Source organism: Pristiophorus japonicus, chromosome 11, assembly GCF_044704955.1.
Source record: "Pristiophorus japonicus isolate sPriJap1 chromosome 11, sPriJap1.hap1, whole genome shotgun sequence".
NCBI classification, from domain to species: Eukaryota; Metazoa; Chordata; class Chondrichthyes; family Pristiophoridae; genus Pristiophorus; species Pristiophorus japonicus.
Window position 1 is genome coordinate 215441336 of NC_091987.1, and position 27913 is coordinate 215469248.

The window sequence follows — 27913 nt, forward strand, 5'->3', positions numbered from 1 at the left end:
ATGTTCAGGCTCTGCAACAGTTACATAGCTGAATGTTCTCCGTGTTTATCTGCCACAGGAATGGTGACAATGACCCAAAGAAGTTGACCAAGATCATTGCTCAGGGGCCAGACATGCTGTGAAGAATGTATCTGGAATGTGCTGAACAATGAGCTCTGTCTGTTAGGAGGGTTGCAGGAGGCAGCTGGTGGTATTCTGGTATTTTGATAGCTTGAATAACTCATTGTGTCCATATTTTCATTTTATGTTCTCTTGTGGCAGTTCCTCTGTCAGCACCAGAGTCACTGAAAATCTTACCAGAGAAGGACCACATCCTGTTGTTTTGGAAAAGCCTCAAATTGAAAGAACGGAGCTTTAATGACAGCAGGGTAAGTGCAAAATACCACCAAAAAAATTACAGCTATTTATTTTGAGCTGACTCAATTCTTAATTTCAGCATTAAACTGTCCGGAAAAATAAGCCAAATATGTTCAGTTAAAATAGTAAAAAACTTCAAATTTTTTCCAGTTTGCTTTTTAAAAAAATAAAATGTTTACAAAATGCTTTTGGACTTTTACACGTAAATTGATTTGGCTTAACACATGCGATTGAATTTCCCAAGAATGGATAGCAAATATTGTTCTTAGGGATGTTCCACTACAGTGAATATTGTCATGCACCATTACCACATGCATTTTTGCTCAGCTGTTGTCTGACTAAAAGTCTAGGAGGAACCCTACCCCACCCCATTAAATTTACACTGCAGTGTAACTTGAGAGAGCGAGTGGTGCAGTGAGCTTTCCCTCTACCCTCTGGGACCTTGGTTAACATTCAGCCCATAAGAATTGAATGGAAAATCTCCATTGTCCCCTGGCTATCCAGGACCTACTTGAAATATATTTGGATGAGCTGAAGGGTGTTTTCTCATACCTGATTATTGCACAATGCACATTTGCTCCAATAAAATAGCTTCACTGTTTTCTACTCTGCTCCCTAGATTGCAACCTAACAACGAGAAATATCCTAGTTTCTGTAAGCTGTTGTTTCACCATGTTATTGGACAGTTAAAATGCTTCAACTCTTGCCAACAGCTTGTAAGCCCCAGCTACTCTGACGCCAGCCGCTAGGAGGTTGCTAGAACATCGAGTTAATGGCCCTTTCTTCCTCTCTCTGAGGAAACATCTGGCCACAACTCCGCTCCACCCCAATGGGAGCACTGCAAATCTCGTATGCTGAAGAATTCTGCGGTAGACCTGTGTTCTATCGCTGCGGAGCAGCAGGTTGGGTTCCAGGGTGCTTTAACACCTTGGCTTCCTGATGCTGACTGTGTAGCTGGGGGAAGGTGACAAGCCAATGTCAGGCACTTTCCCACGGAGAAGGGAAAATTCCGATAAGTGGTTGCCCTGGGCTACTTCTCACATCTGCTAATAAACAAACTGACATTATCAAAGGACAGTTTGCAGATTGTGTGCCTGTCCTCCTTTGCCATTGAATTTCAAACATACTTGGAAAAAGACTTGCCGATGCTACACCTCAGCTCGGGAAGAAAGGAATAAATTGAGTAACTGATCATTTAAGGACAGTGAATGGATTTGTAAATTATGCCTGTCAAATTTAATTGAATTCTTCGAGGAAATAAATTTATAGACAAAGGAAATGCAATGAATGCTGTATTTATGTATTTTCAAAAGGCATTTAATAAGGTGTCCAGTAAGAGGCTTGTTCGTTAGATTTAAAGAAAGAAAAACTTACATTTATATAGTGCCTTTCACGACCTCCAAGTGCTTTACAGCCAATGAAGTACTTTTGGAATGTAGTCACTGCTGTAATGTGGGAAATGCAGCAGCCAATTTGCGTACAGCAAGCTCCCACAAACAATGTGATAATGAGCAGATAAACTGTTAATTTTATGTTGATTGAGGGATAAATATTAGCCGGGCACCGGGAATAACTCCCCTGCTCCTCTTCGAAATAGTGCCATGGGATCTTTTACGTCCACCTGAGAGGGCAGATAGGGCCTCGATTTAACATCCCGTCCAAAAGACTGCATCTCTGACAGTGCAGCACTTCCTCAGCACTGCACTGGAGTGTCCGCCTAAATTTATATGCTCAAGTCCCAGGAGTTGAATTTGAACCCACAACCTTCTGACTCAGGCAAATGTGCTACGCACTGAGCCACAGCTGACACTGTTTTACAGCATATTGTGATAAGCATGGTGACAGCATGGATGGAAAGTTGGTTGAAGGACAGAAACTAGAGTAGTGTTTAATGAATATGTTTTGGGACAGGAGAGATGTCTTACCAAAAACAGTGCAGAAAGTGGTTAAATATTTGAAAAAATGAATTATTTAAAGGCTATTGGGGGGAAGAGCAAGGGAATGGGACTGAGTGGAAAGCTCTTTCAGAGAGGCTGAATGGCCGCCCTCTATGCTGCATGATTCTGTGAAATGTGCAAATCATGTGGGCTGAGGGGGATTTGGAATTTTAAACAGGATGGGGGTGAAAGAATGATGTGTTGGGGAAAGACCTGTTGTGCTTGATATATAAATAATCTTTTTAAAAACTGTACTTTTGTGTCCTAAACATAGTTCACAAATGTCTCCATGGTTCTTAAGGATTGGAGTATTTTTTTGCACTTATTCAAACTCCCACTTGTTTATATTTCTCAATTAGTCTGCTCCTTGTGGCTTTTTTTTGCATCAGTAGAATCCTGAAATCAGACCTCAAATATACGAGTACAGAAGCCAAAGCTTAATGCTGCAATAAGGAATTTTCAGTGAGTGAATGATACTGCACTGGAGTCTGAAGCCTTTTTCAAAGATGTAGTATTCAGTTATCTTTTGTGTTTTTCTAACTTACTGGTCGCTGGTATTTTCATTTAATCTGCAAGTGTTGCCAATATTTTCCAATCGAGCAGCAATCATAGATTGCTATTGAGGGAGTGTAACAAACGTTCACCAGACTAATTCCCTGGATGGCAGGACTGACGTATGAGGAGAGACTGAATCAACTAGGCTTATATTCACTGCAATTTAGAAGAATGAGAGGGGATCTCATAGAAACATATAAAATTCTGATGGGATTAGACAGGTTAGAGGCAGGAAGAATGTTCCCGATGTTGGGGAAGTCCAGAACCAGGGGCCACAGTCTTGAGGATAAGGGGTAAGCCATTTAGGACCGAGATGAGGAGAAACTTTCTCACTCAGAATTGTGAACCTGTGGAATTCTCTACCACAAAGTTGTTGAGGCCAGTTCGTTAGATATATTTAAGAGGGAGTTAGATGTGGCCCTTATGGCTAAAGGGATCAAGGGGTATGGAGAGAAAGCAGGAATGGGGTACTGAAGTTGCATGATCAGCCATGATCATATTGAATGGTGGTGCAGGCTGGAATGGCCTACTCCTGTACCTATTTTCTATGTTTCTATATCCTGACCTGTAAAGTCTCACTCATTTGAAATGATATTCATTTGTGTTTACAAACATCACACTTTGACATATCTCGCTCTTTAAAATAAATGGCACTTCATCTGATTAAATTGGCCTGTGATCTGTCTCACTTCCGCCCATAAATTTCACTCCCAACATTTCCCCAGTGTTAACAGCTCGGCATGTATCAGTGAGTTACATATAGGATGAGTCAGACTCTTGCATCCGTGTTGCAGAATAACCATTCTCCAGAGGGCATTTCATCTTTATGATGATTGAGTGGAATTCAGCACACTTAATTACTCTTTTATAAACCGTAATATGCTGGATGAGTAAATAAAAGCTTTGTGAGGAAGTGTTTCTGGTTTACAGCTCCCATGAGGTCAGTCGGGATACGTTTTATTTTGGAAGATTTAATGAGTTTCTAAAATAGATGGTGTTCTGAAGGATTGCATCTCCCTGCTTCCATTCATGCTTCAGCAGTGAATAAATGTGAAAAGTGTACAACAGCTAATTGAGTAATGCACCACTCCTCCCCCTGATGACTGCTGGTCATCTGGCATGAGAACAGTGGAGAGATTTATGAATCATCTGTTTTTCAGTTGCTGATAAATTTACCCAAGATTTCTTTGGTTGGGGTGGGGTGCGAGAAAATAAGAAAGAAGTGCGTTTAAAATAAGTCCGTGTCTCTCAAACTCAGGATTACTCTAGGAGGCTGCTGGGAACTCTGAGACAAAACTGCCGGCTTCTCGATTTGATTCACTTTTGGATTTTGCCAGTTCCCAATTTGGCGAGTGTGTTTCCCCAAAGTAACTGAAACAATATCTGGGCACTTAATTTACAGATTGAAAATCTCTTGGCTGTAACTGCACAGGGATTGTTGACACTCATTTATTGAAATGGATCTGTGTGACCAATCCCAGATTTTCCATTCTACTGCATCCTGGAATGTCCAGCACTAGATCTGTTGGGCATTGCTGCAAAACTGGTACCTGTACCAGCCCAGATCCGGCCTGCATATCTATAGGCTCGCCACTATGGCCCCAAGTTTCCACATGATTTGCTCCTGATTTTTAGGAGCAACTAGTGTAGAACGGATTATCTTAGAAATCGGAATTCTCCACATTTAGTTTGCTCCAGTTCTAGTCAGGTAGAACAGTTTCACTTTGGAACAGAATTTTTTTTTCAAAAGGGGGCGTGTTCGGCCACTTACGCCTGATTTCAAAGTTTCGTGAGTGAAAACTTACTCCAAACTAACTTAGAATGGAGTAAGTGAAGATTTTTGTACGCTCGAAAAAACCTTGTCTACACTTTAGAAAATCAGGCGTAGGTTACAAATTAGGTGTAGGGAACGAGGTGGGGGGGCGAAGGGAAGTCATTAAATTCTACAATCAATCCTTAGTTATACTTATACAAATATTATACAAATAAATCCAACCTGAATAAAAATTTATAAGCAAAGAAAAGATTAAGTAAACCATGTTCCTACCTGTGTGAAAGTGCTTCAGGCAGGCCTTTCATGTTGGAGACGGGCAGCGGTGTGGCGTCAGTGTCTCGATGGCAGCGGCAGTAAGCTTCGAGCTGAGCTGCAGTGCTTGAGGCAGGCCTTCATTCTCTTTGTGGCTGGCCGCGAAAAAGCAGCACCGGATGGACCCGAGGCCATTCGGCCATGAGATAGCAGCGGCATCAGTGGCTGGCCGGCAGCCGAAGAATCAACGCAGGACACACGCAGCTCATTAAGGTTCTTGAGGCCATTCGGCCACGCTTTAGGGGCGGCGTCAGTGGCTGGCCGGCAGCCAAAGACTCAGCAGCGGACGGACGTGAGGTCATTCGGCCATAGGATATCAGCGGCGTCAGTGGCTGGCCGGCAGCCGAAGATACAGCAGCAGCCTTCGAGCTGTGAGGGGGACTGAGGCCATTTGGACAGGGAGAGGCAGCCACATCGACAGTTTTATATTTAAATTTGCAGAATGGGTGCTGCATTGTCAACACCATGTATTATTGCAAAGTTAAATTGGCACTCTTATTTCTCCAAACACACAGTCCTTAATTTGCATGCACCAATGCAGCACCGGTTCTGCAAGTCTAGCAGTGAAAAGCTGAACTCACTGATTTCAGCAGGTGATTTATTCAGCAGTGCTGCTAAAAGCACTCCCTCACACACAGAAATATCAAAAAAAATTAAATTACAAGCCTTTGCAGGGGTCCAAGAAACAAATCTTCACTTTTTCTGCAGTATTTTAAAAAATGGCCGAGTGCCAATGTTTGTGTGAGACTGCGCGCACGCTCCAGCGCGCATGCGCAGGGTTGCCGGCACCACGAAGGCTAATTTAAATTGTACCCGCCCCCTGCTGCTTAGAAAATCGGCGCGACTGTTAGGCTCCGCCCCCTGCTGCGAAGAGCGCGCCGCGCCAAGCAGACATCGAGCTCCAAGGAGCTCGAGAATATCGGATTTTTTTTTAGGCGCAGTTTTCGGCGCGAAAAACTGGCGCCCAGCTCAGAGGTGCGCCGTTTTCGCCACAGCACGAAACTTGGGGCCTATGACACTAAGATGCTCACTTTATACTTCACTCACATGATTGCAACCTAAATCATGTAAGTAGATATATACATATATTATGTATATGTGTGTGTGTGTGTATATATGTATGTACATGGAAGAGCGGTGTGTATATTAATATCTCTCTATCTCTCTCTTTCACGATAACAATATTAATAAGGATGGAATCACATCACAAAAGTGCACTCAATGGATGAAGTATCTGGCTGAAGGTGTTTGAGTCTTGCACAATGTGACTGCTGCAACTCTGCTTGCCTGTGATCGGGGCAGGTGTGCTGTATGGGATTTAGAAAAGCGCCTTTTTGTTCTGCATCTCACCTACCCAGGAATGTGAAGTTGTTGGTCTTGCATCCCAAGTCACTTCATTGCAGCTGCAGCAGTTCTTCTGTTTGTGTCTAATATTTTTGGTTGTTGCGGAATTTTGCAGAGGCCTTCACTTCTGCTTTGTGTGTGGCTTACATATAAAGATCTGTGCCCTTGGGGAGGGAGATGGAGGCAAAACGTTTTGACCCATTGCCTTGTGAGCTGCAGAATATATTAGAGGATGGCACCGAGAAATGGAGAGAAAACAGCAAAACCTAATACTTTGTCCTTTGTTTGACCTCAGGGTTATGAGATCCACATGTTTGATCATGTGACCAACACGACGGTATGTCTTGGGAATACAACGGAAAACATCTTCAAGATTTCCGATCTGAAGTTTGGCCACAACTACACGTTCACAGTGCGAGCCAGATGCTTGTACAATGGGCAGATCTGTGGTGAACCCACTTCCCTGCTGTACGATGAACTTGGAAATGGTGAGGTCATGAAAGTTTGATAACTGATGCACTGTACGCAAGAAGGCAGCATTGAACCAAGGCTGTAGAGCAGGGTCTGATGTGCAGTTAAAACAATGCTTGGCTTTCCTACACCCAGCTAAGTATATGGCCTGCAGAATTGGCTTTATCATTGTACCAAAGTGTGTTCCTGTATAGAACTTTTACTTCAACTGCAAATCGATGCATAAATTGCACTAATACATGAGACATAACATGAACATCGGAGTATTATTTTATTCTTAAAAATAAATGTTTTAGTCCAAGAAATTATTTTATTTTTAGTCTCTTCTCTGGACCTTTTGCTTTTCAATCTTTGGCGACGCAGACTCGATGGGCCAAATGGCCTCCTTCTGTGCTGTACTATCCTATGATGTGTAGTCAATGGAAGAAGCCTGGCCTGAGTTTTAGTACTTTATTGCCCTTTGATCCAAAATGATAGCTTTAGTCTTGGGGGAGGAGCAGGGATCAGATTTAGTTTTCACTTTCCCTATTACCGTTCCAGTCACTTTTTTTTAGAATTTTATTCAATTTATGTTTTTTTAAAAATGTTTCACATCTCTCCACTCACAAGAACATGAGAAATTCTGAGAAACAATAAACTGGGCCTTGAACAGTAACTTAGCGTTTTCAGTTTCCAGCACCTGTGCCCAAAGCTGTGGATTAGTGTTTTAACCCGAGCAGCGGTTTTACTTTTGGTCTGCTCTCTCTATCTTAAAAGTTACTTTCATTTTAGTTTAGGCTTCAAGAAATTTAGATCTAATTTTAAGGTAGTTACAAAAGTTTTACTCAGCTACTTTCCTCACTGGTTTTGTTCCTAGTTACTTTTGGGTGACTATCTGAATGATTTGTTTTAAATCTATCAAAGCATCAGCCTCGCCCCCCCCACCATCCCCACCACCACTTGTTACTTTGAATATTTTGAATTTACCTTTGTCACAGTTGACATATATTCACTGAGCTGCTGACGCAAATGGACACCTCAAACCTGTTAAGAATTAAGTGTGAAGTGCCTCCATACGTAGATGTGGAATGCATTACTTGTTCTAACTTCAATCAGGTTCAGTAAAATCTTGCTGCTGCTGCATGATTTTGATGTAGCGTACGGATCCATTACATATAGATGGACTCGTTTCTACAAAATTGCTTAAAGATGGAACCACAGATTCCACTTATTATCTGGGATACTCTTCCATTTCTACATTACAGCATTAATTTCATTTTTGTACATTTATTTATTGACACTTGTCATTTGCTGCCTCTCTAAAAATCTACGCTGCATCGAAGCAGGACGTAATAGTCTAAAGCTAATTTTTATTGGTCAGTGCTCTCCATTGAGGACAACAGTGCTACTGAGTGCGTCTCGGGTGAAGTTTACTGATTATATAGTACACTGATCGTTCTTAAAATAATATAGCCACTGGAATTTTCTTTTGGTAGAAATGTCAGGTTTTTTTGATCTGCATGGAGCTTCTTGCCTTGGGTCTCCCTAGCTGTTGAGCCTCTCTCTGACATTGAGTAGGTGGGTGGGAGAGACGTGGCTGCATTGAAAGCAGTGGAAATGTAGCTCTGGCCCGTGGGGATGCAAGGTTGGGGCTGGTTGCACGATTTCCACAGGGTGATGTTGGAGCGGTCCTTGGGTTAATGCAAAGTTACCCCATTATTTACGCTGGTGCCGCTCTGGGGCGCCCCTCATCTTGCCATCGTTCAGTGGGACAGAGTGCTGGCTCGAGAGTCTCTGCACAACTCGAGAAATTTAAACTTTTATAGGAACTTCAAGCAATGCATATGAAGCATGATATTTCTCTTGACAAAATGGGGAAGTACTTTGAACAAAAGGTACCCCTTAAAGACCTTGGTGTGATTAAAATGAGCTGGTTAATAGTATATTGAGCCAGCAAATTGAATTGTCAAGCCACAAGATTTCGTGACTATGTCTACATGATGCCTGTGGCTGAGCCTCTGGTAATCACTTGTGTTTCTCATTCACAATTTTCATTCCTTGCGATTTATAAACTTAAAATGCTGACTGTACACAGACCTAGAAAAATAAATACATTTCCAAAGTCTGATTGTACTGTAGCCTCGGGCAAGAATACTATATCATTGGAAAACAGCACCTGGGAAACACTTGAGTTTTTCCAAGAGGACACAGTTGAAGAGTTAAAGACTTCTCGGCAGTTGTAGTCTGCATAAACTTAATAAAATGTTGGTTTTATTAGGATTATAAAACAAAAGCTTAAATGCAGGAAATCTGAAATAAATACTGGAACTGGTCAGGCAGTACAGAGGTAAACGAGAGGTGCACATCTTTGGTGTTCGGCCTTTAGAATGGCAGTTTCGATGTCAGGTCCCACTCGGTGTTAACTTAATTTCATTTTCAGCTGGTGACAGTCCTGTTGTACATTTGCAGGGTTTTCTGTTTTACTTGTATTCCTTATTTTTGACGCTAATGTGTTGATGGGATAAAAATAATGCATATTTGAAGTTCTCTGTGAATCACTAGATTGGAAAAAAAAGCTCGCTAAATTCTGGTTTGTTTGTCTCTCTCCATTCCCAGCAGCAGATTCATCAGCTTCCAAAAGTTCCAAGTCTACAGATGTCGCAGCTATAGTGGTGCCAGTAATGTTTCTGCTACTTGTGATATTGGGCATTGGCTTCGTTGTGTTGTACGTTCGACATCGGAGACTCCAGAACAGCTTCACTGCATTTGCCAACAGTCACTATAATTCCCGATTAGGATCAGCTGTGTTTTCTTCAGGCGACGAGCTGGGTAAGGATTTTCTCTGTTAAAAATATTGCATGCATGGAACCAGCCTTGTTGCAGCTTTGCATACCTATCCCTTCAGCCATTGAGGTGAAATGCCACCAAATTCACACCCTTGCATATTTTACTTTAGTAATCTGTTACCAGTGCTCACTGTAAATTACAAAGCATTGTATTGCTGTTAAGAATACATCCAAACCTCAAATTTGTGGCTATGGCACCTCCACTTCAAATGGAAGACCACAGCCTGATGTTTGTAATACTTCTTTTCAAAATAGAATGTTGGTGTTCTATTCTGTTGCTTAAATAGTTCCCCATTTCTCCCAGTTCACTGCAGTGTTTTTGGGGAATCTATACATTGGCAATAATTCAGTTGCAAATAGCATGTGCATTTTAAATACATTTTTTTGTTAAATTTTATTTCCTCTTGATTTTTAAGATTTCCCTCTCCTGCGCCATTTATCTTCTCCCGACTGAGGGGCCAAGTCCCTTAACTTGTACCTGCCTCTTCTCCATTGACTAGAATGAGATTTTAAGAGCAGAGCAACACTCTTGCCCTCAGATTTTCTTCCCTGCTCTTGTGGAAAAGATATTTGGCCTTTTCTTGATGTCATCCTGAAAATAGGATCGCGCTGTATCGGTAATCCTGGCACAGACCATCATGCTGCAGTATGCTGCTCAAGTGAGGTGCAGGTCATATCTTCAAATCTGAACTCAATGTCACAAGTGCTGTCCCTTCACCTGTTGCTGGGTTTCTGTTTCAAAGTGAACGCTCACTGAATGTGTTTCGCTTACCAGTTTGTAGGATGGGCATCACCTCAAAATGTTACTTCATCTTGTCTCTTGGGTTGTTTTTTGAAAGCGGTGTGTTTGATGAGGGTGCATCTGTAAGCACTCCACACTTCGATGCTGAGTCAGCACCTCAGGAACTGAAACCATTTACCAAAGTTCCTCCAAACTGGATGATTGAATCCCTCTCCTCAGCTTATTAGGGGGTCGCGCAGTGAGCACAAGTTCATCTCCTCTAACCATACACGTAGGGCTCACTTTTAAGAAGTCGTCACCGATGGAATTTTCCTCCATTATGATGATACATTTATGCCATTATTAATATTTTGTAATGGTGAAATGAACATTTTAAAACACTTAGCCAGTGCAAATTGAGATCAGCTGAACATTTATCTCAAAGCACTGGTTTGGGACATCTTGAGGATGTAAAAGAAATTATAGGAAATTGTTTTTTTTTCTGCATCAGCCTTGGTTCAGTCGTAGCACTTTTGGCTCGGAGTTCAAAGGCTGTGGGCTGAAGCCCCGCTCGAGAGGCTTCACATGATCAAGGCTGGCACTTTACTGTATTGCTGAGCAAGTACTGCACTGTCAGAGGTATTTTTGAATGTGATGTTAAAATGAGATGGGCATTTAAAGATTGCACGAGGAGATTGGAAGAAGAGCAAGGGAGTTCTCCCAGTGTTCTGGCCAACATTTATCCTTCAACTGATGCCATTAAGGACAGATTATCTGGTCACTTACCTCATTTCTTAAATGGGATCTTGCTATGTGAAAGTTGACTGTCATGTTTGCCCACATTACAGCAGTGACTACACTTCCAAAATACTTCATTGGCTATGAAGTGCTTTGGGGCGTGCTAAGGAGGTGCGATATAAATGCAAGTTTGTTCAGACCATCTCTGACCTCTCTCCAAGTAAAGGTAGCAGAAGTACTAATTAAATATTATGTTAGGTGAGTTTATTCCACAGAGTATTGTCACCCTTACAGTCAGAACCCTTGAACTTCCTGCAACAACGATCATTTCAACGAGAATTTTTTATAATGCCTTAAATGTAGAAAATATGTCGCAAGGCACTATAATGAGTGGAGGGGGGGGATCAAATGGTAGGATTGATTGAGAGTACATTAGCATAGTGGTTATGTTACTGGACTAGAAATCCAGGGGCCTGGACTAATGATCATGAGTTCAAATACCACCACGGCAGCTGGGGAATTTAAATTCAGTTAATTAAATAAATCGGGAATTTTTTAAAAAGCTAGTATCAGTAATGTTGACCATGACATTACCCGATTATCGTAAAAAACCATCTGGTTCACTAATGTCCTTTAGCGAAGGAAATCTGCCGTCCTTACCTGATCTGGCCTTTTGTAACTCCAGGCCAAGTAAAGATAGCAGATTGTTGACTCTTAACTGCCCCTAAAATGGCGACTCTACATCACCTTCCCGAGGGCAATTGGGGATGGGTAATAAATGCTGTCCTTGCCAGCGACGCCCACATCCTGGGAATTATTTTTTTTAAGCTGACGAAATGTGTGCTCTGTCTCTGATGGATTCTGCAAACCCAGACTGTTTCAACTCACTAATAGTAACACTGAACCAGGTAATATACCAACTGTTGCAAAAACCTATTGGGGAAAAAATACTCGAGTTCAGCTGCTCCATTGTTGAATTAAAGCTATGGATTCAGGAAAGGAAGGTCCTGACCTCTGAGGGAGAACCAGCCTGTGGGCTGTGAAAGCCTTATAAATGGTGTAACGCAACTTCCAAAAGGCACTCTCTATAGATCCGAAAGACTATTAAACTCAAGTCTGTGGGTTTCAGATTAATCCCTGGTAATGGATAAGAGACTGGCTGAAGCATAGGAAAAAATATACTACTCACTCGAGGAGTTATGTCAGAGTAGGAGGTGTAGTATATGGGGAGCCCAGGGCTCAGAGTTGGAATCACTGCTATTTCTAATTTATATAAATTATATAAGATCAGAGGATGTAGTGATCAAACTTCATAGCACCTTGAGTACTGTGCATTTCTTGTTGCCAAAAAACAAGAGATCTTGAGGTGCTGGAGGCAGTACAGAGAATAGCCAAGAGATTAATCCGAAGTGTTTGTGATGGGGAAAAACTGGAGACTTTGGTTTTTCAGGCTAGAAAAGTGTTTGAGATGATTTAAGATTGTCAAGGATGGAGAGAAAGTTAACACTGAGCATTATTTTTAATTAAATGTGGGAGTAGAACAAAGGGACACAGGTTCAAACCAATAAAAGATAATTTTAGGACTGAAGTCAAGAAATTCTACTTGATAGAGTGATTGACGTGTGGCATGGACATCCAGATAGAGTGGTGGATGCAAATACCCTGGAATCAGTTTAAGAAACAATTGCTGCTCCAATGGGGGTACATTGGGATCTGTCTGGGGGATTGAATTAAGATGTGCCAAATGGCCTTCCTCGTCCATAATTAACTTGCAAATTCCAGTTGAGTGGGTGAACTAATTGCTACCTGGCTATTTTAGTGGAAAACTGTCACATCTTTCTCTGTTCAAGGCCCCAGAAGCAACAGCAGTTTTTTTTCCAAAACAAGTTACCAATGTTGCTGCCCTAAAGATGGCAGAATACGGAGTTGCTCATAAATGGAAACAACCTGGTGGTTTCAGCTTATCTCCCTGGCTTTCTGCCACGTTCACTCCCCTGCCCAGCCCAATTCTGCCAGAGCCATTAATTGAGATTGGGTAACTTCCCCTCCATTGTGTACAAAATATTTACAGAATGATGCAAAAACTGGTTGCATTCGTGCTAGTAAAAGAAAAGACCTGGATTTAAATAGCGCCTTTCACGATCACCGGACGTCTCAAGGTGATTTGCAGCAAATGAAATACTTTTGGAGTGTAGTCACTGTTGTAATGTAGGAAACGCGGCAGCCAATTTGCGCACCGCAAGCTCCCACAGACAGCAATGTGATAATGACCAGATAATCTGTTTTTTTTTTGGTTATGTTGATTGAGGGATAAATATTGGTCAGGACACCGGGGATAACTCCCCTGCTCTTCTTCGAAATAGTGCCATGGGATCTTTTACATCCACTTGAAGAGCAGACGGGGTCTCGGTTTAACGTCTCATTCGAAAGACGGCACCTCCGACAGTGCAGCACTCCTTCAGCACTGCACTGGAGTGTCATCCTAGTTTTGTTTTTTGTGCTCGAGTCCCTGGAGTGGGTCTTGAACCCATAACCTTCTGACTCTGAGGCGAGTCGGCTACCCACTGAGCCACAGCTGACACTAGTAGTAGTTTGAAAATGGGGCCTTTAATCTAGACGCTACATTGGCACTTCTGTACTCAAGAGCTAAACGCTTGGGGAGGAGTGAATGTTTTCATTTCTTATAGATTGTTTTTCACTCACTGGACTGTTGATGTTCACTTTCTTTCCCTTTTTTAGGCGATGATGATGAAGATGCACCCTTGATTAATGGTTTTTCAGATGACGTACCGATGGTGATTGCATGAGGACCTTGCTGCAAGCCAAGCAGTGCAAGAATTCTTCAGAAGTCTCAGCAGCAGGAAGAAAAAAACCCTTAAAAAAAAAAAAAAAAAAAAATGCACTTTTCTGAGTTGCAATACATTATTTTTATATGGACCAAAATGTAGACTTTATTGCAATGTGCTGTGATACCTGGTTATACGGTACAGTCCTGGTCCCTGACTGTAGGCTTTTGCACAGCTGTGCTTGTGTTCTCCATCTTCAAGCACCAATTAATTTTCAGGTTATTGGCTTGGTGGATGTTCCAGCTGCAATTCCTCTTTCTGATGGTCAATAAACTGCATTATCTGTCGAAAGCTTAACCTCTCGTTCAAATCAGATTTTCCAAGACAAAAAATGTTTTTATTAAAAAAATCATGTTTAAAAACTATAGGATTATTGGTAAAAAGACACAGATTTTAACACTAAATTTATACTAATACCAAGCCAATTGAATTTGCTAAATGGTCTTACTGTAAAATTAGAATATTGTTTTTAAATACCAGCAGGGAAAATCTAACCCATTGTGTAACTAAAATCTTCTCCTCAAGTTGAATACTTCAATTGGGCAGTGCATTTAAGATTTTCACTCTTGTGTGAAGTTTGTATGATATCACCATTTTAACATATCCAATTGATCAAATAAATTTAAAATAATGTGAGTTTTGGCAAATTGCAATATAATTAACAAATTTTGTTTTAACACACAAAAAGTAGCAAATATCAACCACTTTAATATACCTCATTTTGCCTACAATTGGAATTTGAATGGATTCCATGGTTGAATTACTGTGACTTCAATATGCTTTTTGCATATCCCAACAAGGTACAGTTTCACAATAACCTCGGGTTGCATGCTTGGTTGAAACTGGCATAGAATCATAGAATGATACAGAAGAAGGCAGTTCGGTCCATCGTGCCTATGCCGGCTCTTTGAAAGAGCGATCCCATTAGCTCCAGAGCCCTGTAATGTTTCCCCTTTAAGTATTTATCCAATTCCCCTTTGAAAGTTACAATTGAATTTCCTTCCACTGCCCTTTCAGGAAGCGCGTTCCAGATCATAAAAACTTGCTGCGTAAAAAAAAATATTCTCCTCTCCTCTCTGGTTCTTTTGCCAATTGCTAGAAAGTTGCTGAACGAATGAACGTACCACTTCGTCACTGCAAAGTTTTTTTTTCCAAAGGAGGGCTATAGTCCTAAAAACCCAGCCTATAGATTTACCTTGTGTGACTCGCTCTGCATGTACTCCTGATGTCTTCAGTCCGAAGGAAAAGTGCCAAAAAATCTAATCCTATAATTTAGTTTTTTTTTAAAGTTTTAATATTCCCAAATTCTTTACCTCCTGTTTTATTTTTTTTTTAAACCATCTGGCTGCATGCGTTCTTAAAAACATTAGCCGAGATGTGTTTTGTTTTCCTGAATCTCGTATTGCCTTTCCAGAATCTCACTTCAGCCACAAAACGCCATAGCTGCCAATCTCTTGCTAGACGTGGTTGTCTGAAGAGCTTGCTAATTGATGGTCGTGGAACAGCAACTCCTTTGGTTGGCATTAGGCCTCAATGTGCCCCTTTCACCAGGGCATAGTTACAAGCTGGAATTCCTGGCAGCCCAAAATCTTGTGTATGAGCAGAATTATCTTGCTGGTCTTGCAATTCACTTTGACTAATGACTGAAATAGAGCTGTCCTTTATAAAATTCCCTTCAGTCTCAAAGACTAGCAATAATTGTGCTTTCTGAATTCAATTGGATTTTTTTTTAATGCATTAGTTATAGGAAGAGTTTCCCAGCAGGGCACTTGAAATGCAGCCTTTTATTTTAATGAGAAGCATTAATAGGATGAGGTGAATTGCACGAAAATGGACTGTAAAATATGCACAGCAGGCAGCACCTAAAAGAGAGATGTTAGCATTTTATCGGGAGAGAATCTAATGCACACCAAAAACATTACCCTGCCTTTTCACTTTCCGATGCTGACTAACCTGCTGTGTGTTTCCAGTGTTTACTGTTTTTCTTTCACATTTTCAGCATCTACCTATTCCCCCTGCCCCATCTCTGAAAATTAGCCATCCCACCCTCAGCAATGCTACGCAAACGCACTTATAGTTCACTTGGACCCCTGGACTATAGCCGTAAATTACAACTGCGTTCATCCTTGCGGCTGGAATAAATGAAGGAACTTGCATAAACTGCATCTTTTGAAATTTACGCCTTTTAACTTCCATTACAAAAAGAAGGGACAAAATAATTCATTTTTTTTTAAAGAAACTTTGCTGCAGGGAGATTTGGTAATTTCAATGGGTTATATTTTTGAACTTAGCATACAGATAGAGGTTAGTTGTAGAAGAACTGGTTTTAATTGTCCATAGCTCTTAATGTTGGAGGCGGTACTGTGATGATACATGTTTAAATGGAGATTTTTGGGACCAAAAGATTGAGTTTGGATTAGTAGCTTAGAGTTCATATTGCTGAGGTGTGGTGGTAGTTCGGCCATCAGAAACAGATTGCAGCTTCAGTGTCGAATCCACTACAAGGCTGTTGGCAGTTGCCAATTCTGCATCTTTTTCCGATCATGTTTTCAACATATTAATGAAGGTGTAATTGTTTGTTCTTCGTGTTGGTAAAGGATGTGCAGAAGGCTCTAGTTCCCCAAATCTTACCCAAGTACCCAACACGCACTGCAAGTTGGTAATATTCCCTCCGCTGGGCCAAATATTCACGAGAGCAAACGTCGCAAAATTTCACATGGCTTTAATTTGGTTTTTCGCTGCTTATCCTGCTACCTCTGTTGTAAAGGACAAGGGAACGTTTGTGACTTTTTAGTAAAAGGTCAAATGCAAAAATAAGTTTGCATGAAAATTTCCTGTGCACTAGGTGGCTGCAGTTCTCTGCCAGATCTACATGCCTCACCTTTTCCACCCAAATTGTAATTGGCTTTCTGTATTAGACTGAGGCAAAATATCTGATCTTAAACCAAACTGCAGAATCTTCCAACTTATTCCCTCACAATTGTAGTGTGTGTGAAGGATATGCAGCTATTTCCCCAGGTTGGAATAGTATTTGTATTGACGGCTGTTCTGAATCATGTTCTTGCAGAAAAACTTGGATTGCCCAGATCTTCTGTAGATCATTTCACTCCGAATCTCTTCGTATCTATACTACATATAATTCGCTATATATGTTTCTATAATTTCACAGCTCATGTTCAAATTCTATTCTGGAGAAGTTGCAAAAATAAATGTCATAGGAAAAGTCGAGGATTAGCCAGATAATTGCAATTGATTTCTTTTGAAAGTATCATGTAATTAATAGGAATGGGTCTAATTAGTGACTCTCATTTCCACTGTACGTTGAGTCCCCGGTACTTTATTTCTCAAGAATAACCTCTGAAACCCCGCATCATGCCTGCACTCTCCTAAATAAAGTTTACTGTATGGCCGACGGTTCAAAGCAGAAAAAAAGAGGTAAAGAACCACCTTTATTAAGAAAACATTGACATGCATTGCAGATAGAGGGATGTTTCATTACTGCAGCTTGGTCCGAAAGACAGGTTGAGTAATGCACATACAAAACTTGCTTTTAAGTAAGATGGCAGATGATTCAAGATTACATGCATTGTGTAAATGCAATCCCCCTTTGTCAAACTCTGTTTAAATTTATAAGTTGATCTTTTATACACAGGGCTCTACTACTTCACCAGATTCTTTTCCCTTTAAGTGAGATATTAATAGCTCCTAGGAATGTTAGAAATGGAGCATCAGCCTGCATTGCAACGGTGAGTGTTTATGCTGCTAAGTGTAAAAGACCTGCTTAGCAAGGGTTCTAACTATAATTTTGCTAAAACGAGAGGGCTTTGTCTGTACAAACAAATAGCTGAATTGCTCAGAAGGTCTTTTTTCAAACCAATTTTTTTTCCAAAAAAAAATGGGGGTCAAAGTGTATGCTTTGGGTCGCACGAACTCAGAGCCTTGTTCACATCCATACTGTCTTGATTATGTTGAACTTGATCAGAACTTGTGTGGAATTTTGTCAAATGTGCATGTTTTGAAGGAAAAAGAAAATGCTGTTTTTGTAATCGTGTTTCCTCCCTACTTTATCATCCCTAGCTGGAAAACCCATCACATGATTGTTGGCAACCCGCTGTCTTATGTTAGTGTAGCTTCAGTGTGTGGTAGTGTTTAGTAGTCCTGTGTTGTAGTCACTATGAAATGGAGCCTTTTTTTATTGATCTGTAATTTTTGCATTTTATTTAAGTCACATGAATGTACTGTTTTGCTGCTGGGTGCATAGGAGGGAAAATTCCAGCAGGGCTGCTTGTTTTTAAACATATGGTACTACATTTTTTAATTTTCCTATGTTTTCATTTAATTTCTTGCCTTAAAACTGGAGTTTTTTTTAAAAAGAAAATGCTTAAAAGCCTTTAAATCATTCTGCCACATCTGCCTTACTGAGTAAAAGTTAAGTGTCTGTATTTTTGTGCATCAGCCTTCAATAACTCTTCCTTCCCCTCCACCCTCCACCCCAAACCTCGAATCGCATATATGAATACACGTGCTCCACTTCATCACCAGCCAGCCACCAGGACTCGAGTGGTTTTAGTGTCATCTTTTTGCTTAATTTAAAAAAAAAAATCAATTGCTTCAACTTGTAGAGAAAGAAAATGCATATCAAATTCCAAAGTTGCAGATTGTACAATGCACAGTGTACAACAAGGGGGTGTTTTGTATAAATGGAAAATATGTTTTTAAAAAGAAATGTAAATTTTTGGGAAATATTGCTGTGGATCTATTTTTATGTTTGGTAGTGTTCAGAGATCAATGAAAGCACAGAGTAGAGTGTTTGCATGGGGCTGTGGAGGGTACCGCTGTATATAACGACTACACGAGTCTTGTGTCTAGCATTATGTTCAATGTAAAAAAAAAAATGCAACAAAACAAACCTTGAATTAAGCATAGCTGTGCCAGAAATCATCAAAATTAGCGGTACTAAAGATGTCCGGTTCTGATTTTTTTTCACATTGTGTTTTTGATTTTCAGGCTGTTGTACTGAGAGACTTTGCACTAATAGAATATTGGACAAATTGTATAACAAACCTTTAATTCTTTAATCATCTATTGCTGTACACTTTCGGAAGGGGCGCCATGTGCTTTAAATGTGGATTTTTTTCACTTAATAAATTTCACTTGGGTCAAGAATTTTAGGAGTCTTACAATTTTAACAGTGTTCAGTCACAGGTATTGTAATAGGCTGTTGCTCACTGCCCCTGCCCTTAGTTATCCTGTATGCCTTGCTGTTTTAGTTTCCTACCCAACTGCATTCTTTCTCTCCACTGTCCCTCTGCAATTTCAGCCACCCTCCCTAACATTTTCTCCCCTTCTCGCTTGAAAGAATAAACTCCCGCTCGTTTGTTTAATGTCGGCAGTCCTGTTGCCGATTGTGCAGCAACCGTTTGTCATGTGTGGCTCGAGGTGGTGAGCATCAGTCGGCTATTTAAGCATCTTTGGGGGAGTGAAAACGTACAAGATCGTAGCTCAGTCTGTTCACTCGGTGTCCGGATGGGGGCAATTTTCAGCTCCGGCTCACAATTGGGAGTGGGTACCTTTTCCCTCTTCCACAGCCTCCAAGTTGACCAAGGTTTTATATCAAAGAGCTCCACACGCATGGTGATACTGCATGTATCCAATTCAAGAATGTGCATTAAAGATGAGTGAATTGGCTCCTAATTACATTGATACTGATTTAGATTGGAAGAGAAACTCTTGATCGCAATTCCACCATCTCCCTATTACATATCCTTTAATCCCCTCTTTCTCCAGAAATGTACCCAATTGATCCCATTTATGCTGTTTGCTTTAATGGCCTTCCTGTAGCTTTAATTCAAACAGCATAAATTATCCTTTGCTATACTGTGCAAGTTTGAGTGCACTGTTAGAGTCCAATTGGCTCTGCATTAAAATGTCCTTAATAAAATGCTATCTTATGACATTAACCCAAGAGTTGTTAAAAAGATGGGGCATGTGCTTTCCGGGTCCCTTGCCAACAGCTTTAACAGTTTGCTAAGACTGTTCCTTATGACTGGAAGAATGCTCATGTAGTTCCAATTTTCAAAAAATAGGGCAAGGCACAAACAGGGAACTATAAGGCCCTATTAGTTTGACTTCAGTTATCGGTAAGAGGCATAAAGGGATAGCTCTTTATGATCACCTCAACCGAGAAGGAATCATCAGGGGCACCAAACATGGCTTCTGAAAAAGGTCATGTCTTTCTAATTTGATTGAAGCTTTTGAAGAGATCACCAGATTAGTAGATTAAGATAGCCTGGTCGATATTGTCTGTCTGTATTTTCAGAATGCATTTCATAAGGTACCTCATAAGTTATTCCACAATATAGAATCCTGTAGCAGCTGCTGCATTCGATAAAGAATTGGCTGCATGCCAGTAAGCAGAAAGTTATTAATGGCCGTGGATCTGCTTAGAGACGACCGGTTACCAGTGGTGGTCCGCAGGAATCGGTCTTAACTCACTACTAACTATATTAATAACCTAGAAGAAGGTGCTGGATAATCTGCAAGTTTGTGGATCGTACAAAGATTTCTGCAGGTGTCAGGACGTCTGAGGAGACTGAACAACTGCAAGCAGACCTTGATGTGTTGGGGAAATGGGCCCTCGTTTGGCAAATGGCATTTAACTTGGAGAAGTGCAGTGTTATACACAAGGACAGGTCCAACACTGAGCACACCTTACTGGGAACAGAACTAAAGTCTGTGGTGAAAGAAAAAGATCTTGGTATTATGATTCATAACTCCCCTAAAGGTTCAGGACCAATGCCGTGAAGCTACAGCTAAAGCAAGTACTACCTACTACATACCATTTTGTCTTTGTATAAGACCTTGGTCAGGCCTCATTTAGAATATTGGGTCCTGTTTTGGCCCCCTCACATAGAGGGTGATATTGAGGTTTTGGAAATTGAAGTAAGATTTTAGTCCCCTGCAGGTATAGGAATTTGTTACACTACATCAGAAAAGGTTCCGAGGGGGGGCTACGAGAATGATTCCATGTTTAAAACACCTTAGCTGCCCAGATAGACTTAAAATACTTGGGGGAACAATTTGATTGAGGTCTATAAAATAATGAAAAGACTAGATTGTGTACACGGCGACAAATTATTTAAATTAGTTGGGTTGGAGAGGAACAATTTGAGGAATTGTAGGGAGTGCAATGAGTGCTGATTCACTGTATATCTTCGAGAGAGGGAGCTGGGGCAGTTACTATCTGGGGCGGAGATCACATAATGCAAGAGGCAAGTCCAAATTAGGTAAGCCATGTGCCCACGAGGGTCTCTTGGACTAGTTTTGATTGTCTCGAGGGACCAGAAGAATTTTCCAGGTTTTTCCCATTTGTCCTTGGATTTTTGATCTGATTTTTTGCCTCCTCCCCAGAAACAATAGGTCACTGGTGGGGTCGGGGGAGGGGGTGGGGTAAGGTAGGGGTAGGTGGTTCAGGAGACTCTTGGCGTCAAAATTGTATAAGACATGTTTGATGGATCAGCTAGTCTTTACCTGTCTGATCTTTCTTTATGTTTGTACTTAGCTACGACATAACCTCTGCATACATCTGGGACCAATGTGCATATTTACACCCTAGAATATGAGCTTACTTCTATGAGGGGAGAACATGTCCCAGTTTTGGTTTTGTTGTGACTTGTGTTTTGAGTAAAAGGGCTGAACCTGATATTTCCTGGAATTAACTTCTCCGATCTTGCTGTTGAGATGAATTCCATGAACAACATACCTAGATTCTAAATGACCAGAAACATCGAAAGTCAAAAGAATATTGTTTTTTGTTGTTAATGAGGTACCCAAAAATTCCTTCATTTGTTGAAAGACATCTCTGGCTACAATATTGGCTCACAGCCACAATGACTACTCATGCTGGTTCACTGTTTGATGGACTTTGGTTTGTACGTGCTTTGCGCTGTCTGAAGACAGTGCAAATCAGCACAAGATCCATATTAACTTTACTCCCATCAACATCATGGCATTTGATATTTCTTGTTTAACTCTCCCTGCCGGTTCATTGTGTTTCTCCCAACAGCTGCTAATCCATTCAAGGATAAGGGATATTTTAGATTCCCGCATATGCTAGTTGTTTTTCCTCTCCATTTAAAAGTTGATAAAGCATCAATGTTGTGCCATATACGACACACTCACTTACAAATAAAAACTTCCATTTGTATCGTACGTCATTGTGTTACATTAAAGGCACAATGTCCCAAAGTGCTTCCCGGAGAAGGGAGGGAGTGCGGTGGTCATGGACATGGAAGAGTTAGAGGAGATGACAAAAGTCTAGTGTAGAAGTCTCGAAGGATTTTGAAGGTCATTAGAGATGTAGCAAGTCTCAGGAGTTTAGATAGAGAATTCCATTGCGCAGTGTGTGATGGTTGAAGGCTGGCCCACCGATTTTGGAGGACGGTTGTTCGGTGGGAGGGATGGTCCCACAATAGGTTAGTATTGAAGGAGTGGAGGCTGTGAGCTGGGGCAGAGGGAGGGTTGCAGAGGCAAGTGGTGGGACTTATGAACTTGGTGAAAACATTGAAGTCAATGGGTTGGTGGTAGGGCAGCAACAACTTGCATTTATATAGCGCCTTTAAGGTGAAACGTCCCAAGGCTCTTCACAGGAATGTTATAAGACAAAACAATGATATCACCGAGCCACATAAATTATGGCAGATGACCAAAAGCTTGGTCAAAGAGGTAGGTTTTAAGGAGTCTCTTAAAGGAGAAAAGAGGCGGCGAGGTTTAGGGAGGGAGTTCCAGAGCTTGGGGCCCAGGCAGCTGAAGGCACGGCCACCAATGGTGGAGCGATTATAGTCAGGGATGCTCAGGAGGGCAGAATTAGAGGAGCGCAGACATCTCGGGGTGGGGGGGTGGGTTGTGGGGCTGGAGGAGATTACAGAGATAGGGAGGGGCGAGGACCACGGAGAGATTTGCAAACAAGGATGAGAATTTTGAAATCAAGGCGATGCTTAACTGGGCGACGATGCAGGTCAGCGACTGAAATCTGGGTGTAGTAAAATAGAATTGTGTCTCTGAACATGCAATGATTTTCAGCAATGCTGAAACTGTTGGATTTTTTCCAAGGAATCCTTAATCTTTGTTTTGGTCATTGTATGCTGAAGGATCACTTCACATTGCTTGAGCCCTTACTAGAGGCATGTTCCATGTCTCTGCTCTGAAGTACTTCTGAAATTGTACTTTTTGAGAGAGCTTTGCTTAAAAAAATTATTCGAATTCCAAGGAATTATTTTCTTTTTAATTCTTGCTTCACCTAAATAGAGAGGCTCAATCTAAGAACTTCAGTTTGAGAGATTTGGTACTTGTTTTTTTAAAAAAAGCAATTGTCTACAAATGTCTGCTTCACGTGCTTCTAAAGTGTCTGCCTTTCATTGCAAATCTAAGATTAGCATTACAAGCATTAAGAGGGCGATCAAGGGTTCCTTCATGCAAAGAGTTATTGGAATATAATAGCAAATACAGTGAATGCCTTGCCTTCAAAAACCAATCACAACATTTAAGAAGAATTTAGATTAACGCGTGAGGGAGAATATGTGAGTAGGGTTCAGGGAAAAGAGAGTAGAGTAGGTAGGTCCAATATGCAGCTAGCACAGGTACTGAATGACGGCCCCTTGTGCTGAAAGTTCTGTAGCTTTAGTTTTAGGTAGGGGCTGTGCAGTCAGCAAGTCATCATGTGGTTTGCAAGTTCTCAGGAAAATACAACTCTGGATGGAGCACGTCAATGAGGCTGTTGCGTAACTTAATAAAGCAGTGGATGGAAAAAAAACAAGCTATATTTGAGGAACTGCATCACTAAATAGCCAAGTCTGACTAATGAGCATTGTTCCTTATTGTACAAGGTACACGATGTTGGTGTGACATTCCGCTCTCCCCTTCAGAGTTTCTTTTTTGCTTCGGAATATAAACACCCCTTTGTTACAAAAAAAATAATTTAAGACTTTCTGTGGTAGGTTTTGTTGTAAACATTTGAATGTGGTTTGTTGGAAGCTTTGGAGGTCACTGAAGTGAGTCCGAACTCTGGCTGCCCAGTTGTTTTACAAAACTGGCGAACAATATCCTAATTCACCCTCAACTGGTTTATCTGCCAATTAAACCCACACAGTTGGAAACGGTTTTTCCTATTTACTTGCAACTTTTGATGGGACATTACTTTCCCTTGCTATATCTCCCCCTGCCCCCTCACCCTCCCCCCTCCCCATTTGAAAGGTCCAAACAAAATCTGTTAACATTTCGACAGTATTTAATTGGCCATAGAAAATAAGTGCAGGAGTAGGCCATTCTGCTCTTCGAGCCTGTCCCACCATTCAATACGATCATGGCTGATCATTCACCTCAGTACCCCTTTCCTGCTTTCTCTCTGTACCCCTTGATCTCTTTAGCCGTAACTCCCCCTTGAATATATCCAATGTACTAGCATCAACAACTCCCTGCGGTAGCAAATTACACAGGTTAACAACCCTGAGTGAAGAAGATTCTCCTCATCTCAGTCCTAAATGGCTTACCCCTTATCCTTAGACTATGTCCCCTGGTTCTGGACTTCCCCAACATAGGGAACATTCTTCCTGCATCTAACCTGTCCAGTCCCGTCAAAATATTATGTTTTTATGAGATCTCCTCTCATCCTTCTAAACTCCAGTGAATACAGGCCCAGTCGATCCAGTCTCTCCTCATATGTCAGTCCTGCCATCCCGGGAATCAGTCTGGTGAACCTTCGCTGCACTCCCTCAATAGCAAGAATGTCCTTCCTCAGATTAGGAGACCAAAACTGAACACAATATTCCAGGTGAGGCCTCACTAAGGCCCTGTACAACTGCAGTAAGACCTCCTTGCTCCTATACTCAAATCCCCTAGCTATGAGGGCCAACATACCATTTGCCTTCTTCACCACCTACTGAACCTGAATGCCAACTTTCAATGACTGATGACCCATGACACGCAGGTCTCGCTGCACCTACCCTTTTCCTAATCTGCCTTCGTGTTTTTGCCACCAACGTGGATAACCTCACATTTATCCACATTATACTGTATCTGCCATGCATTTGCCCACTCACCTAACCTATCTAAGTCACCCTGCAGCCACTTAGCATCCCCCTCACAGCCCACACCGCCACCCAGTTTAGTGTCATCTGCAAACTTGGAGATATTACACTCAATTCCTTCATCCAAATCATTGATGTATATTGTAAAGAGCTGGGGTCCCAGCACTGAGCCCTGCGGCACTCCACTAGTCACTGCCTGCCGTTCTGAAAAGGACCCGTTTATCCCGACTCTCTGCTTCCTGTCTGCCAACCAGTTCTCTATCCACGTCAGTACATTACCCCCATGTGATGTGCTACTGTGGTGTTTGGCTAATTGGGCAGCTGCAACAACATTCAAGAATCTCAACACCATCCAGGACAAAGCAGTCCACTTGATCCCATTCCACCACCTTTAAATGTCCACTCCCTCCACCATTGGTGTACTGTGGCCACAGTGTGAACTATCCACAGGATGCACTGCAGCAAGGTGCCAAGGCCTCTTGAGACTGTGACATCCAGGGTGGATGCGCTATTTCGAGTGGCCTCACCCGCTCCTCCAGTCCCACAACCCTCCGAGATCTCTGCGCTCCTTTATTTCTGGTCTCTTGCCCATTCCCAATTTTCGTTGCCCCGCCATTGGTGGTCGTGCCTTCAGCTGCCGAGGCCCTAAGCTCTCGCGTTCCCTGCCGAAACCTCTCCACCTCTCCTCCTTTAAGACGCTCCTTAAAACCGACCTCTTTGACCAAGCTTTTTGTCGCCTTATGTGGCTCGGTGTCCAATTTTGTTAACGTTCCTGTGAAGGGCCGTGGAACGTTTTACTACATTAAAGTTGTTGGGCGTAGTGGGACCAATTCTGTCTGCCAGTACTCCTTGAAAATGATGTCGTTTGTGATTTGCCCCTATTGAGAGTGTTTGTGATGCTGTCATTTTAAGCAGAAAGAAAATTTTATCAGGTAACCTGTTAATATTTAAAAGGGATTTTAATTGATTTGACTTTGGTTCCAAATTACAACCAGTTATTAAGAGACTTTTTTTTTTCATCATCATCATAGGCAGTCCCTCGGAATCGAGGAAGACTTGCTTCCAATCAAAGTGAGCTCTCAGGTGACTGAACAGTCCAATACGGGAATTACAGTCTCTGTCACAGGTGGGACAGACAGTGGTTGAAGGAAAGGGGAGGGTGGGGAGTCTGGTTTGCCACAAGCTCCTTCCGCTGCCTGCGCTTGCTTTTCTGCATGCTCTCGGCGACGAGACTCGAGGTGCTCAGCGCCCTCCCCGATGCTCTTCCTCCACTTAGGGTGGTATTTGGCCAGAGACTCCCAGGTAATCTGTTAATATTTAAAATGGATTTGCATTGATTTGACTTTGGTTCCAAATTACAACCAGTTGTTAAGAGACACTTTTTTTTTTTAAAGACATGGTAGCATTGGCCAAGTGACTGAAATCAGTAACCGATTACAGGCAAGTGAAGAGTTCTTCAAATGGGTCCATGATGCATGATACCACCAAAGTTGGTAGAGGAATGATGAGGTGAGTCTGCAAGTGCTAGTTGAGTGATATCAGGCTTGGATTTTTAAAACCTGCAGATTGTAGCAGCAAGGAGCGATAGGGGAAAGAATCGGAGTTGGTGCGAAGGGTCTGATTTTCAACCAGGGTGAAGATGCAAGGAGGAGGAAAAGTCTTGTTTGGTGAATTGGGAATGTGGAGGAACTTCAGGATTATAGGATGTTAATAAATGAGAAAGAACTTTAATTTATTACTTGTTCCTGGCACCCATGCACATACCAGCTCCCCAAACCAGCAAGGAAAAATTTGCAGGGCTACAGGGAAAGAGTACGGGAGTGGGGCTATTTGGATCGCTCTTTCAAAGAGCCAGCACAGCCACGGTGGGCCGAATGGCCTCCTTCGGTATAGTTTGATTCTTTTGTTCCTTGTTGGACCTGTATAACATTTTTGACAATGTGACAGCACACTGAGCTTCGGGCTGTGAATAAATTGTTCCACTGAACGGTTTATACGTGTGGGCAGATGGTGTTTATAATTCGAAACAATGAATTTAGAGCTGAAGTGGAATGTGACCATTCCAAGGTTATTGATTTCGGAGAATGCAGATGCATTCAGCGTGATGCATAGGTTGCACATTTTCAAAGTCATTTCAAAACACAGCTTCGAAAGTGGACGCTCAGATGTTTGGTTTTCATGTTCCATCAGTGAGCAATTTTAAAAATTAAGAAAAGTGGAAAAAGTGGGTTTGGCAGTATAGCGTGTGTGTTGGTGCACTCGCTGCATCTGACTGGGAGCTTTCTGCTGCAGTGTGCCACATGGTGAGAATCAATTTCAAACTCTTGAGATCTTGTTCAGGAATTCTTACTTTGGAAGGTAGATTGGGAGAGCCATTAGGCCCAACAAGCCCATCCATTTTTGGATTGGTATCCTATTTTGCTGCCTTTAGTATATCCAACAAAACTCTCTGGAGGGGAGGTGACCAAAAGCTTGGTAGGTTTCTTTTCTTCTTTGGCAGTCCCTCGGAGTCGAGGATGACTTGCTTCCACACTAATGAGTTCTCAGGTGCCTGATGAGTCCAATGCGGAACCTACAGTCTCTGTCACAGGTGGGGGAGGCGCTGGTGGGAGGGACTATTGGGTGGGGTGCTTGGGTTGTTGTACGCTTTGCCCGATGTTTGTACTAGTTTTCGCGTGCTCCTGGCGAAGAGATTCGAAGTGTTTGGCGCCTTCTCAGATGCTCCTCCACTTGGGCCAGGGGTTCCCAAGAGTCGGTGGGGATGTTACATTTTTTCAAGGAGGCTTTGAGGGTGTCCTTGCGGTTTTTCTGCCCTCCCGGGGCTCACCTGCCATGACGAAGAGTGCTTGTTTTGGGAGTTTCATATTGGGTATGCAGACAATGTGGCTCGTCCATCAGAGCTGATCGAGTGTGGTCAATGTCTCGATAAAGGAGTGAGGCGGAGAGGTT

At 41.9% G+C, this 27913-nt stretch overlaps 1 protein-coding gene across 3 annotated transcripts in view; it reads left to right on the top strand.

Moving 5' to 3' along the window:
- Positions 1-19058, top strand: part of sorl1 (sortilin-related receptor, L(DLR class) A repeats containing) — a 221278-nt gene extending 202220 nt beyond the window's left edge. For 2 of the 3 annotated variants that reach the window (XM_070894543.1, XM_070894545.1), the window contains 4 exons: positions 262-368; positions 6575-6767; positions 9346-9558; positions 13774-19058. In XM_070894543.1, the coding sequence (XP_070750644.1) occupies positions 262-368; positions 6575-6767; positions 9346-9558; positions 13774-13841 (581 nt within the window). In that variant the 3' untranslated portion in view covers positions 13842-19058. The remainder of the gene's footprint in view (positions 1-261; positions 369-6574; positions 6768-9345; positions 9559-13773) is intronic. The other variant, XM_070894544.1, reaches the window with a different exon arrangement.
- Positions 19059-27913: the final 8855 nt, after the last annotated feature.